Genomic DNA, 14503 nt, shown 5'->3' with positions numbered 1-14503 from the left:
TATAGCTTAATCTAATAAGTATATATGTGTACGAAACTCTCTTCTAAAGAGTTGAGCTTCGACCCTTATCCCCCAACCCCACAAGAACTTGTAATTATTTATTAATTAACCAGCCTCTAAATAACTTTCTTACATCAAGTAGTTTGTAACACTTAAATCTTAACCACTAAGCTCTTGCACTAACATAACACTAGCTTATGTGGATGTGAGTTCCCATTAGATCAACTAGTAAAATCTCTTGTGATCAAATGAGAAATTTGGAGTTTGATCCCCGCCTACACCAAATGTCAATTAATGCTTGAGCCTGATAATAAAAAATATATTCATTACAGAGCTGATACCATAAGTTTGAAATACTATTTTATCTATTAAAAAAAAAAATAGTGTTGGAGCATTTTAATATTAATTAATTAAAATTATATGACAATATAAATGTAAAAATGTGGAAGTTAATATGGAAGATAAGAAGTTAGTGAAAATATTTAATCTCACATTGAAATTGAGAGAGGCTATTTTATTTTATTTAATTGTGGTGATTAATGGGCCGATATGTATTAGACCAAATATTTGGCTGGATACATTCATAAATAATTTCCATATTCATTGATGGGTAAATGACATTTTTATTATGAAAAATGAATAGTCATTCACCCACTTAAGGTATGTTTGGTACACTGTAATAATTATTATATGGGAATAAGAATAAGTATTATAAAGAATACATTAAGTTGGAATGTAATAAGTATTATTATTCATTAGTTTGGTGATCATTTAGGAATAGAATTCTAAATATGCATCCACAATTTAGTAGAGTATAAAAAGAAGGTGTAAATAATTTTTAAGTCAAATTTCCTAAAATACACTTATTTTAGGGTGTTCAAAATAAAGCTAATAATTAACAATAAGGAAATTTATTTTCTTTCCTTTTGAAGATGTGGCAACTAATGGCTTTTTAGAAAAAAATTTTAAAAAATTATTACATAAGGTAAAGGAATAAACAATAAATATCCAATACTTTTGATAAGGAATAATTATTCCTCATTTTAAAGAATAGTTATTCCTTAATAACTATTCATTATAATAAAAATATAATCAAATAACTGAATAGTTATGCCATAGGAATATCTATTACATTACAGTATTTATTACAGTCTACCAAACATGCCCTTAATGGATTAGTTATTAGGTCTATTTATTTATTTATAAACTCCTTATCTCACCCATTCAATTGTGTAACTCCAACCCATCACTTCTTATCTCATCCATCCAATTGTATAACTCCAACCCATCAGATTCATATCCAGCAATTAATCTTGTAACACCCACTACATTAGAATAATGAACCTAATTAATCAGATTAATTTGAGAAAACCAAAAAATAAAAAAATAAAAACCAGCAATTACAAGCATTCTTATAATGTTGACCTAGCCATACAACATTTGTTGGGCTGTTGAGCGAGTGTCATACCTCAATTCAAATAGTGTTGTGTATTTTTTAATAAGATAAAGTTTAGCTACAAAATTAGTTGTAACTTGAACTACAACCTTACTTAATATCTTTTTATTGGAGGTAAATTTTGACAAATTCACCATTGAATTACATCTTCTTTTTATATCCTCCATGCTTATAAAATTTCTTGAAAATTAAAGATCAATAGTTATGTCATCAATAAATTGTTTAAATTACAATTTTTTGTAATTTAAAATTATATATAAAATATAATACCATAGATTATATAGTAAATAATATCAAATTTGTACAAAATTTGACATGTATATTAAGAGCATAAAAAATATGCAATTCAACATTTAAATTTTCAAAATATATAGTAATGTTTATTTTATTAAGCTACAACTAATTTTGTAACTAAAATTTGTTATTTTCTAATCTCAAATAAATAATATTTAGAAATATTATTTAGTTTCTTTTTATGTTATTTTCATTATTATTGAACCACTGCACCAACCAACAGCCTGCCGCTGCAAGCCTGCAACTACCCGCTGCTTGGTGCTGCACTGCATCACATTGCCTGCTGCTGCTGCTGCTGTATCATAGCCAACTACAACACCAAGACAGATGCTCTTAAATTATTTACTTTTATCAAAACCTTGATATTTTGTTTTAAGTTCATGAAATTTGTTAACATTCCTTGGGTGGAAATTCCAACTTTGAGATTCCATTTTTATTTTGGTTTAGAGAAATTTGGGAAAGAGTTCATAAAACTTCTCTGTTAAAAAAAATAACTCTGAGCTGCTAGGCAGGCCCAGTAGCCCATGTTGATTCAAAGAAACTTGTAATGAGCCATACAACCACTTCAGGAAATTCCCCTAAAGTAAAGTTACAAAGAAACACAAAGACAAAAACCTACCAAGGGCCCAGCCCATTTTATTCGTGACAGAGGACCCAAAATTTCTTTTATTTCTTTAAACAAAAGCTAGGAATACAAAGGAGGAGAGCAAGTTAAGACTTCGGCCCAAGTTAAGCATTGGCAGTGCCGGGAGTTTCATTGATTTTTAGCACAGATATTCATAGTGTTACTTTGCAGGCGACAGCTTGGTGATGAATTAGCAAAAAAAGCATTTATTACCCAAAAAGATTCATCTTGTGCATGAATCACTAACCCAATAAGACAGTTATACCAATGTCAGGTCGGGTATTTCGCACAAATTCGGTTCTTATCTTAGAATAACAATGTGATGATCGATTTACTTTAATTTGTCTTGTTTATTCTGTCTTTTACTTCTATTTTGAAATGATCAGAATCCTTCGCATGATAAATTACTTTCCTAATGCTTAATGGTGCTCACGATTTTGCACCTCTTTCATTTTCAACAAAAGGCAATAGGTTTCTCATGCTGTGGGATCAGACATATAACAGCATCACATTGTTATCCTGCTCATTGATACTCCTTGATTTATTCTCTGCTTTTTTTTCCTAGGATCTGCCATTGGGTTTAGGTTGGATAGCCTTCTTAAACTTACAGATACACGTGCACACAACAAGAAGACTACTCTCATGCATTATCTTTGTAAGGTACAAGTTGGTACTCATTTCTCTGGGCTTTGTAATGATAAACTTGACTGTCCACATTGGATTTGGAACTTCTCTTGGAACATATGGTGAGGTTATCATGTGTAAATGGAAATTTTCATAACTCAGTTATGTTCCTTGTGCATGCATGTGCAAACTACATCTTTGTTAATTTAATTTACAATTGTTTTATACACTTGTGCTCATGATTAGAGAGTGGACATGCATTTTATATTGGACTCATGGCAGAGTTAATTGATTAAAGGATTTAATGGTTTGGTATTAGTGTTGATAAATTACCACTTGTCCCAAAAGTTATAGTTATTAGGAATTGGTAAATTTAATCATTTAACTATTATTTTAACACTCCCCTCACGTGGGTCCAACATATGGTTTTAACTTTGTAAATGGGAGATAGGGGGTAGACAAGGTTCGGACTTAGAACCAGCTGTTTTGATACCATGATTAATAGCCTTTGTCCTAAATGTTTAAGCTATTAGGATATGGTGAATTTAATCATTTAACCATTTTTAAAAAAAAATGTCTATCTCCAAAAGGAAATGTTTACCAAAAAAGGAAAAAAATAGCTCCTGCTATCCCGGGCAAAAGGAAACCTTTACCATATATCTTTTATTGCAATAGTTTATTTGATTTAATTTTTAATTTTTGTTCTTTAGTAGAATAATGGTGAAGTGATTAAATTCACTTTTTAAGCTTTTAACACTAGTAATAACTTATCATTCCTGCATATTAATTTGCTAGATGTGTCATGTAGATCCTTAGAAGGCTTTCATTAAAATGGATTTACGTTTTCTGGCTGATTCATATATTGTACAGAGCTGTTAAGTTTTATCAGCTTATATAGTTCAGTTTATGATGTTTTTAGTATACTGCTTACCTTTTTTTAGTAATAAAAAAATTTGTTAAAATGATGAGAAACCTCAGATGCACAGGCTCCTTGTTCAGTCAAATGTGTAACAATCCGAACAATCCCACTACATCAGGGCCCTTTCGACGTTGCACAAAAGCCATTACTTTACGTTCAGCTAGCACTAAAAAGGCTACTCCTGGTAGAAGTGGTAGAATTATTCCAAGTATTTCAGCTGGAACAGCTATGTATTTAGATTTTCTATTCACTCATGATCTGACCTGGTTGACCCAATCATGATATTGAAGGATGGGACCATTGTGCTAATGAGCCCGCAAGTTTTGATTTTTCTGATTATTTGTATGCATCTACATATAAGAAGCATGTTTTGTTGTCATTAATTACAAAAATTTGTGCATTAATATATGGTTTTTATAATAAATAAAACTATTATGTTGATCATTTATGATTTAATGTCAAGTTTTGGGTAGCTTTTGAAGTACTTGCCCATGGAGAAGTTTACCTGCATGGTACTTGGTGATGATTATGTTATGCTTGATAAGCTGTAGGTGCTTGCTGATAAATTGCCTGAAGTTCTAGATTTTTCCAAGGACCTTGCTAGCTTAGAGGCTGCATCAAAGGTATTCTTATTTGTTATGGTGAGAACCAATTTTAGAAATTTTTTATTAGAGTTGGCACTTCTTGACTGAAATGTGTGATTTCCATCCAGATACAAATGAGAATTTTGGCAGAGGAAATGCAAGCTATAAGCAAAGGATTGGAGAAAGTTGTACAGGAACTGTCCACCTCTGAAATTGATGGTCCTGTATCCGAAAATTTCCGTAAGGTATTTAAGCTATTAGTCTTTTTTTGTCATTACTAGCAGGATCTATCCATGTCTGTCCATTCGTCACTTCTCATTGGTGCAGTTCTCTTGTAGTTATTGTGAATGAATAAACTCTTTCAGCTAACACCTGCTCATCTTGTAATATAGAAGGGGAAAGACAGATTTCACGTAGTCCTTCATTGTTGCTAGTTCTATCTTTAAATTCTCAAGAATTCTTTAATATTTCAACTTGCTAGTTATCCATCTCAACATTTTCCCTCATTTTCTTTCACGCACACATAGAGATATCCAACTTAATTGCTGATGTGTATTGCTTGAATTTAAGAATAAACATTCACGGATTCCACCTTAATGGTACCACATGTGATCATATAACTTTAAATACTGGTCTTGTTTTGTGCAGCACTCAATATGCCGTGTTGTACTTTGAAAGGGAAATAATGGCATTAGCCTAGCCAACATGCTTATGTGCCCATATATATTCAGTTTCAGGTCCTGTATTGAGACACAGTGCAAGCTGTGATAAAGTTATATAGATACACAACTCTTGGCATTTCACTTGGGAGAGTTCCCTGCCGTGGCAGATTCTAGAGCCATTCTGTGGAACTAAGAGTAGTGCAAAGGATATTTTCTCTAGGCGTTGCATGTGAAAGAGAGTTTTGGGTATCTTTGGGCTTTGGGACTTTTGAGAGAGCCTTTCTGCTACTATTGTAATCTCCCAGTATTTTTAGTGGAACTTTCTCCTCATAACTGCCCTTGAATGCAGGCAATTTGCTAAACCAGGCAAATTCTTGTGTTCTCTTTATAAGTGCTTGATTTATTTTTCTTTATTTTTATTGGTTTGAATCCTGGGAGTGCTATTGGATGATAGTTATCTTCCCCTTGTTGGTTATCTTCTTGTCGTTGTTCACCCTCTTTTAACTTTATATTGTGCTTATTTTTTCAGCTGAAAGAGATGATTTGTTAGGGCTAGCATGTGCTGGGATGAGCAGATTAGTATTAGGCTTCTTAAAGATTGACAGAATTAGACCTAGGATGGTGAATTTTGTATTCTAGGGTCTTTGTGGGGCTTGGATGTCCGGATACTGTTATAAAAAAGCAAAGAAGAGGGAAAATTGTAGATGCCATCACCCTTTTAGTCAACAAAGTCTGACAAACTTTAAAGAGTTTCTTGTTCATAAGCCAAACATAAGGAGAACAAAATGTTTGGGTTTGGGATGATAGTGAATCTTGTATTTCATTGAGTTACTGTGAGATTATATGAAGTGCGCCAAATTTTATCTGGATAATACTGTTACAATATCAAAACAATCAAAGACCACTGTGAAGTATTTTAGTTTTGAATATTACCATGGAAATGATAATTGTGATTCTTATAGCTAAAGATTCCTCATGCTTTTAGTTTTTATTTATTAGGCTTTATGTATCTTCGTGTTTAATTTGTTATTGGTGTAGAATTTGTGGCTCCTTGTTTATTGTTCTGGCTTTGATTTATAGTTTCATTTTATATTTCAGACTTCAAAGGATTTCCTTCTTTCCGCTGAAGCTGAAGTGAGGACTTTGGCTTCATTGTATTCTGGTGTGGTAGGTCTTGCTTTGAAGAGTAGTTGGAGTGTTTATGCTTTTACAACCATAAAAATGAATACATGTTCTTTATCATCTGGAATGTCTTTCAGGGTAGAAATGTGGATGCAATGATCATTTATTTTGGAGAAGATCCATCTCGCTGCCCCTTTGAACAAGGTATTACAACTTATGATCATTGTGTAATGCAATTACAAATTTGAATACTGTTAAATTAGTGATTGTTCCAAAAACTTAAGCTATTAGGATATGATAAATTTAATTATTTAACCGCATATTTCTAACACTCTCCCTCACTCGTGGGCTCAAACTCCCTTTTGATAGGTAAGGTCCAACATGTGGGGTTTTAAATGGGAGGTTAAGTGGCGGCAACAAAGATCGAATTTATGACCTCCCGCTCTGATACCATGTTAAATTACCGATTATCCCAAAAGCTTAAACTATTGGAATATGGTAAAATTAATCATCTAACCACATACTTCTAACAATTACCCTAGGGTCAAATGGAAATCTTGGCTTGTGATTTATTTATGATTTCATATATGGTATTGGTATATACTCAGAATTTGCTGCTTATGAGTTTTGTGATGAAATTTGAATCAACTGATGGTTCACCTGAAGTATGAGCTCAAAAACCATTACCATATCTGATGTTTTGTTCTGAAATCTCGTATTATGTTTTTGTAATTTCTGAAATCTTGGTTTTGTTAGTTATCTGTCTATTTCTAAGTTTGTCATCAGATTGGAAGCTGCATCTGATTCCTTTACTAATCACATTCATTATGATGATATATCATGTTGTCCCCAATCTAAATCTACACATTGTCACTGTAGTGACCAGGTGTATGCCTTTTCTGAATCATTAAAGATAATATGTGTTGGTATTTATTAGGTTTTGTACTTTGTAGTTTTCTAATCTTGAAGTCTACTTGGACGGTTTCACATGCACAGCTCTTTTCAGTGTAGTTTCTGCTACCTTATTACATTTCTGAAACACATCTGCAGTTATTTCAACTCTGCGCAACTTTGTGAGAATGTTCAACCAAGCCCATGTAGAAAACTGCAGGCAGCTTGAGCTTGAAACAAAGAAAGCAGCAGAAAGTGAAAAATTAAAGATGGACGCTTCACGTAAGGAGTCCAAACGGCATTTACAAACTCCAATACACACTGGGAATGTTAAATGATAAGTACGTAAATTAAATACTGCCCCTCTAGTGTAGAATCAATAAATGCTCCAGTTCAATAAGGAAAAACAATGTTGAGCATATAATAGTTCAGATTGCGATAAGAATATGTATCCAAGATATATATGAGGTCGATGCAATATGCTGCAGACTGCGATGTTGAATTTGTTCACTGAGAGGTAAGCTGTCTCCTATGTTTGGTCACTGTCCTACTTTTGTTTGAATTAATTAATATTTGCGTAATGACTCTTTGCTTTTCATTATTCATAGCTATGATGATATTATTCTTATAGGGGCTGACAGAGATGGTGGAGTTTGTATGATCCTGTCTTTGCTGGGCAACCTGTATAATATGTTTTACATCGTAGTTGTAGTCAATAGTTTTTGGGACAGGGAAAGTTTCTCTCCCTTCAAATTTTGTTCTGACTTCTGAGCACTGTATTTAGATTTCCACACCCTATCCTCCTGTATGTTTTACGTCGATTGTATTGATGTACATAATTTTTATTATTTCAAGTCGTAGCTAATGTATTTAGGCAGCAATGATCTAGTCGAAGGCATTTGTTGTCTCTCCTGGGAGTTTTGCCTCTTTTTCTATTGAATATATTTTTTTGGCAAGCCTTTGGAGCTTTGCTTGAGAATTTTTTGCATCTGATGTTTGTGGTACAAGCAGTAGCTTGTTTGGGCTACACCATCATGTCCCATTTTTCGCATGAATAGAATCGGTGGTTACCTTCCTAATGTTACATGTAATGTGTTGGCAAGAGAGATTTTTCAACATATAAATGTCCAGATTTTCCTCCATTGTTGTAACTACCTAAATTATTTTTGTGTGTATGTGTCGTCAATATAAGTTATAACACAGGCTGAGCCACGACTTGAATAGGGCTGAGGGGCAAGAAATGCTGCAATATTTTGGTTGATTTATTTTTTTGGAGGGCTGTGGGGTGCGTTGAAAGGTTGGAATATTCATATGTTGTGAAATTTTAAGATGGAATGCTCATAAAACATTGTTTTGGTCTGAATCCGTTAGCTCCTGATGATAACAACTTTGTATGAACGTATGAGAGGAAATTATTGAAGTTTTAGCATGGTGGTTAAGCAAAGCTCAGTGACGCAGTTTGATTTTAAAAAATATATTTATAAAAATATATTTTTATAAGGAGAATTAGAGTTCAAATTCCCCTCTTCACTTGAATTATCAAAATAAAAAATCTTTATAAAATTGTTAATTATAATTTTGGGAATTGAGTTAAAATATAATGACAAAGAGTCATTATAAATGATAAAATATAAAGACATAAAAGCAACTAAGTAATAAGAAGTCAAAGGATTCTTATTACTAATTGTTCAAGATAAGAATTTATCGGGTGCTAAAATTGGATTATATGGTGCAAGGACATTGAGACAACCAAAATGATAGAGCACTAATCTTTGGACAAGATAAAAAGTATCACGCTCTCATAATGCTACTTTTTTTTTTTTTTATCAGACATAATGCTACTTTAAGTGACGCAGTTTGATTTTAAAAAATATATTTATAAAAATATATTTTTATAAGGAGAATTAGAGTTCAAATTCCCCTCTTCACTTGAATTATCAAAATAAAAAATCTTTATAAAATTGTTAATTATAATTTTGGGAATTGAGTTAAAATATAATGACAAAGAGTCATTATAAATGATAAAATATAAAGACATAAAAGCAACTAAGTAATAAGAAGTCAAAGGATTCTTATTACTAATTGTTCAAGATAAGAATTTATCGGGTGCTAAAATTGGATTATATGGTGCAAGGACATTGAGACAACCAAAATGATAGAGCACTAATCTTTGGACAAGATAAAAAGTATCACGCTCTCATAATGCTACTTTTTTTTTTTTTTTTTTATCAGACATAATGCTACTTTTTTATCTTGTAGTTGTAATACATCATGAACTTCAATGGGGTTTACTTTAATTCTGGGGCCATTATTGGCTGTTGCGAATAGACCGCAGGTGCCTAAGCTTCAATATTTTAGATTATCGGTTTTTCATAGGATTGCATGTTACTTGTTATCATGAGCCTTCCATCTATTAGTGGATATTTGATAGTTTTTCATAGGCTTGCATGTTACTTGTTATACTTATCATGAGCCTTCCATCTATTAGTGGATATTTGATAATATAGATTTGACTAATTAGCAAAATAAACCTCCTTTATTAGGGTTTTAGGAAATGGCATTAATGTCTATGAAGAATGATAATGGTGGATTAAAAAAAATTATTATTAGGATATGAATCTCTTACAACATGTTACGTGACGATTTATAAAACTATCTATGTGTATTATTTAAACCATTTATATGGCTCATTAATAATGTCATGACTAAAACTACAAGTAGATGGTCTCTTCAATTGTCATTTAGTGGATTGGATGAAGATAGCTCAAAACCGGTTTGAAACTAGCTAAATTTTTTCCTTAAAAAATACTATAATTAAATTCATTTTGTTACATTAGTTCCATTTGTGATAAATGAGTGTGTTCAGATGTTGTGCCCATAAATGAGAAGAAGTGTTAGAATTACATGCATATATAGCTAAGATAACACTCTTTGTGTCTATTTTTCGTTTTGTCAATATTAATCTCACTAAATACTTAAAAAGTTTTTTTTTTTTTTAAAAAGGAGGATATAAGTAAATTGAGCAATATAAATTTGTCAATAACTCCATTACCAAATATGTATCTTAAAATCACTTCAATTTAGTTCATTTTTCTACTTTAATTGCCTTTAACTTTTTACTCAACTCTTAACCGTTTACAATTTTGATATATTGTCCTTCAATTTTAATCTAATTTGATTTTTTTTTTTTTTTTTGATACAAGATAGAATTCTACTCTAGTCTAATCTAAGTGTATATGTGTGTGAAGCTCCCTCTTAGAGATTTGAATCCCAACCCTTGCCCCCCACACCTTACAAGCACTTATACTTATGGAGTGACCATCGCACCAAGGGTGTGCGGTGGTATCTAATTCGATTCTATTATTGAACACGTGTGGTATATCATGATCATACACTATATATTTGACGACCCAATACTATGTCTTAAATTTAATCTTCTACATCCACCAGTTCAATTTCCATGTGAATCTTTCTTTGGTGAACTCTGCTTCCAAATGTTTTTTGGGTTTTTTTAATTATTAAAATTTGGGCTTTTTCACATGTAGTAGTGATTTCTCTTTCAATTTTAGTTTTTTTTAGAGAGTTTCAACCTATGACATCCGCTCTTAATGATAGCTCTTTATCATGAGACTAAGACATCAATCAGTTTTTTTTTTTTTTTTTTTTTGTGTAGGTGGGGATCGAACCTCGAATCTCTTATACAACCATATTTTTTTTTTTTTTTTTTTTTGTGTAGGTGGGGATCGAACCTCGAATCTCTTATACAACCATCAAAGACTTTACTAATTGAGCTAACTGGAACTCACAATTTTAGTTATTTTTTAATGCTTATTAATTTGGATAGTTTTTAATTTGTATTTTGAGGCTTTTTTTTATGTAAATATGTTGTGGTGATTGCTTGAGGATTAAAGCACATACATTAGTGAAATTTTAATCATAATTCGCACATACTTAAAGATTGAAGATTGTCACACATACATAGTAAAAACAAGATATATTAGTTACATATACTTTATGCAAACTCCTTTTATATTAGTTATATATCCATCAACCATTTTCAGGTCAATTAATTTTAGACAATTTTGATATTTATGCAATTTTAAATTAAAGATAATACTCGAGTGGTATAAGTTAGGGTGTTAAATATTTTTTTTGTCTTTTTTGGTAAGTAAGCTAAGGTATAAAGTGTTGATACTAATTTGATGCATGATATTAATTTACATAGACATTTTAGAGTGTTTGATGTTGGTATTGATTTGATGCTTTGTTTCGACCTCTTGAATGAAATCAATACTAAAAAAGATGATTGAAATATCAAAGTAACTAAGAGTTATAGGATGTTTTTAATATCAAGTCAAAGAATGAACTTATTAGTGTAGATTTAGTGCTACTTGATATGAAGGTAAGTTTTGGGTTTTAAGATATTTTTTAAAAAAATTATTATTATTTTAATTTATTTGATAATCTATGTTCAGTTTTTGATAAAAAGTTATACTTACATGATCAAAATTCTGTTTTTACAAAAAATTTGTCTGAGATTAATTTGGGCTAATACCAAGTACCACTTAAACTACTTTTTTTTTTTTTTTTTTAAAGATATGAATACATTGTGCTAATTACTTCGATACAACAGTCAGGTGTAAGTTGTGCAGGAAATGGGGAAGATTTGTGTGGAGCCGTCACTATACAACATAGGAAAGGCCGACCTTTCAACTTTGCAAAACTAGAGGAGAAGCCATTGCCACTAGTGGAGTACCCACTACCATCACCACCTGCTCCTGGGCTAAGACCTTTTCAAGAACAACCACCATCTCCTGGAGGGCCTTCCAGGGCAAAATCCGTAATAGGTGTTCATTGTAATTTCATGCTTTAGACATCTTTTAATGTCATCAATAAATCAAATACCAAAATTAAACTTATTTACAATAAATGTCATTTCAGGCTTTCAAGCATCAATAATTTAATAATGTGTTTTTTTTTTTTAAGGGAAAATTTATTAATGTGTTAGCCAAAGATGCATGACTCTTATTTGCACTATGAGTTAGAAAATCTTATGGAATTTTTTTTTGGGTCAAAATATAAATAAGAAAATAGGTCAATTATACTCCAATTCCTTTAAGATTTTGGGAAATGACACTCTACCTCAAATTTAAAAAAAAAAAAAAAAAAAAAAACACTTTTCTCCTTTAAGGTTTAAAAAAAAAAAACCATATAATAATAATAATAATAATATTATTATTATTATTATTGTAGGGTCTGTTTTTGTAGCCTCAGCCCAAAGGATATGGGTTAAAGGCCCAACGAACCCAGAACAATGAAGTTGTAGAGAGTGGATCAAAAGTTTAGGCGCTTGCCGGCGTGCATGAAGCATGAACTACTTTCCCTTTATTGAAAAATGCTAAGAACAGTTTACAACTGGGGGATGCTCCTCGGCCCATGGCTGAGGAGGTTCTTTCTTTCCCTCTTCCTTTTCTTTTTTCTCCCCCCCTTTTACACTTTGTTCCCCTTTCTTAGATATCTCTCTCTTCCTCCTCCTGTTGATCATCTATTGGCCTCCCTTCTGACTGTCGGTCCCATCAGAGGTCATATCCGTGCTCAGGTGGCTCGCCCTGATCGATGTTGCCCTGTCAAGGGGTTACATCCCCATTAATGCGGCCAGAAAGGTTAGGTGAGCGTATTCAATGCCGAGGTGACAGTTCGCCCAGGGCTTGCCCCTTCTTCGTACTTTTGTTGCCAACGCGTGGCACTGGGCCCTTTCCTCCTCGGATATTCCAGGAGTCCTTTGGTAGGGTGGTCCTCGTGTTCTTCCGAGGTCTCGGACGCTCGAGGACAGGGTCATCCTCGGAGTACTCATCATGCGTCCTTGGCGTGGGCCATCTGGGCCTGGCTTGGAGTGGGCCAAGGCTACCTGATTTTCTGGCCCCACAATTATTATGTTTAGTTTAGTTTTTTAAATTAATTGAATGTTTAGTTTATTTTTTTAAATTAATTAATTAATTTAATGAATAAAACTTTCATTTAAAAAAAAAAACAAAAAGATTACACATGAGATGAATCTTTCAGACACTAATGGGGGGATGGCCCGGATGGGGATATTACTCTCAAGATTACACAAAAAAGCCCATTTGGCTACATTATGATTAATGATACGTTCTCTATATTTATGATTAATAGTCCAATCAACAAAGGAGTTCAAAATTAATTTAGTTTTAGCTGCAATGTTTATTGTAGGGTAGCCGAATGAGGAAAGACAAGGAATTTTGGAGTGGTAAGATTACATTCAGTGCATCTCCTTCACATATTACAAATTTATATCCCAAGCATACTGCTTCTCCACTGCTAGATAAGCTATTAGATATGGATTCCGCTAACTCGATATCTTGATCTTCTCAAGTTCAGTGAGTCCATACAAAAATGACTTCTACTTTATGGTCTCTGGCAACTGCTACTATATATACAAGCTTTCTCATTGTTGATGGTTGCATCATCAAAGTTAAGCTTTCAAAAATATGGGATAAGGGGGTCTTATTCATAGTTCCTGGTAGCCTTCATACCTACATTTTCGAAGAAGTTAAATGATCAATATAAAATTTTATTAATTTATCTAATTAAGAGTAAAGGATCAACAACTTCCCTTTTAGATTGCTTCATGATTTGTTTTCTAGTCACCCACTAATAAGGGTTTTCTTATTGATGATAATGATGATACTGACCATATATCACAACCAATTGATATGAATTTCTTTGCTTCAACTTGTGGGAGCTTCAGCTTTACTTCTACTTAATTGTATTATCAATCTAACCTAGTCAGCTATGCACTCGAATTGCATATCAAAGGATCTAATTGGCCAGGGAAATTTGTCCATATAATTTTTGCTATTGGGCAATTTATGAATATGTGTTCAAGTGTTTCTTCCTGGGTCTCACATAAAATGCACTCCTTTTCCTCTATATGGATCTAAGCATTTCCTAATTATTGATCTAGTTGGGATTACTTGCCGACTAACTTCGACAATAATAGCTTAATTCTTTCTTGAATTTTCAATTTCCATAGTTTTTTTTCCCACTCCTTGCTATCTAGTGGGTTGTTCTCTAAGCTTCTAGCATTTTGTATTAATTGATAGGATGATCGAGTTTGTAGAAAACTTACCTGAATAATTGGGATCCATAGTAGTAATGAGTCTTCTAATTGGTTGGCTTGGGCCAATTGGATTTGGAGGATTTCTCTTGTTAATTCCCTTTCAAAGGTTTCCCTAATTTTATCGTTATCTATCCCACCTAACATGATTTCGCAAAATAAATTCACACCCAAATTGGGTTATTTGT

At 32.5% G+C, this 14503-nt stretch overlaps 1 protein-coding gene across 3 annotated transcripts; it reads left to right on the top strand.

Annotated features, from left to right (window-relative positions):
* Positions 1 to 2940: 2940 nt before the first annotated feature.
* On the top strand, positions 2941 to 8156 carry LOC111996068 (formin-like protein 17; the record flags this gene model as incomplete). 3 transcript variants are annotated; one of them, XM_065766823.1, is given in 7 exon segments in its annotated part: positions 2941 to 3035; positions 4470 to 4541; positions 4631 to 4747; positions 6263 to 6331; positions 6424 to 6490; positions 7337 to 7694; positions 7809 to 8156. In XM_065766823.1, coding segments are annotated over 6 exon segments (599 nt in total), but the record flags the coding sequence as incomplete, so codon positions are not given.
* Positions 8157 to 14503: the final 6347 nt, after the last annotated feature.

This window comes from Quercus suber, unplaced genomic scaffold, assembly GCF_002906115.3.
Source record: "Quercus suber isolate HL8 unplaced genomic scaffold, Cork oak 2.0 scaffold_749, whole genome shotgun sequence".
Lineage (NCBI taxonomy): Eukaryota > Viridiplantae > Streptophyta > Magnoliopsida > Fagales > Fagaceae > Quercus > Quercus suber.
The sequence above is the reverse complement of the archived record's forward strand: the minus strand, read 5'-3'. Positions and strand labels throughout refer to the sequence as shown.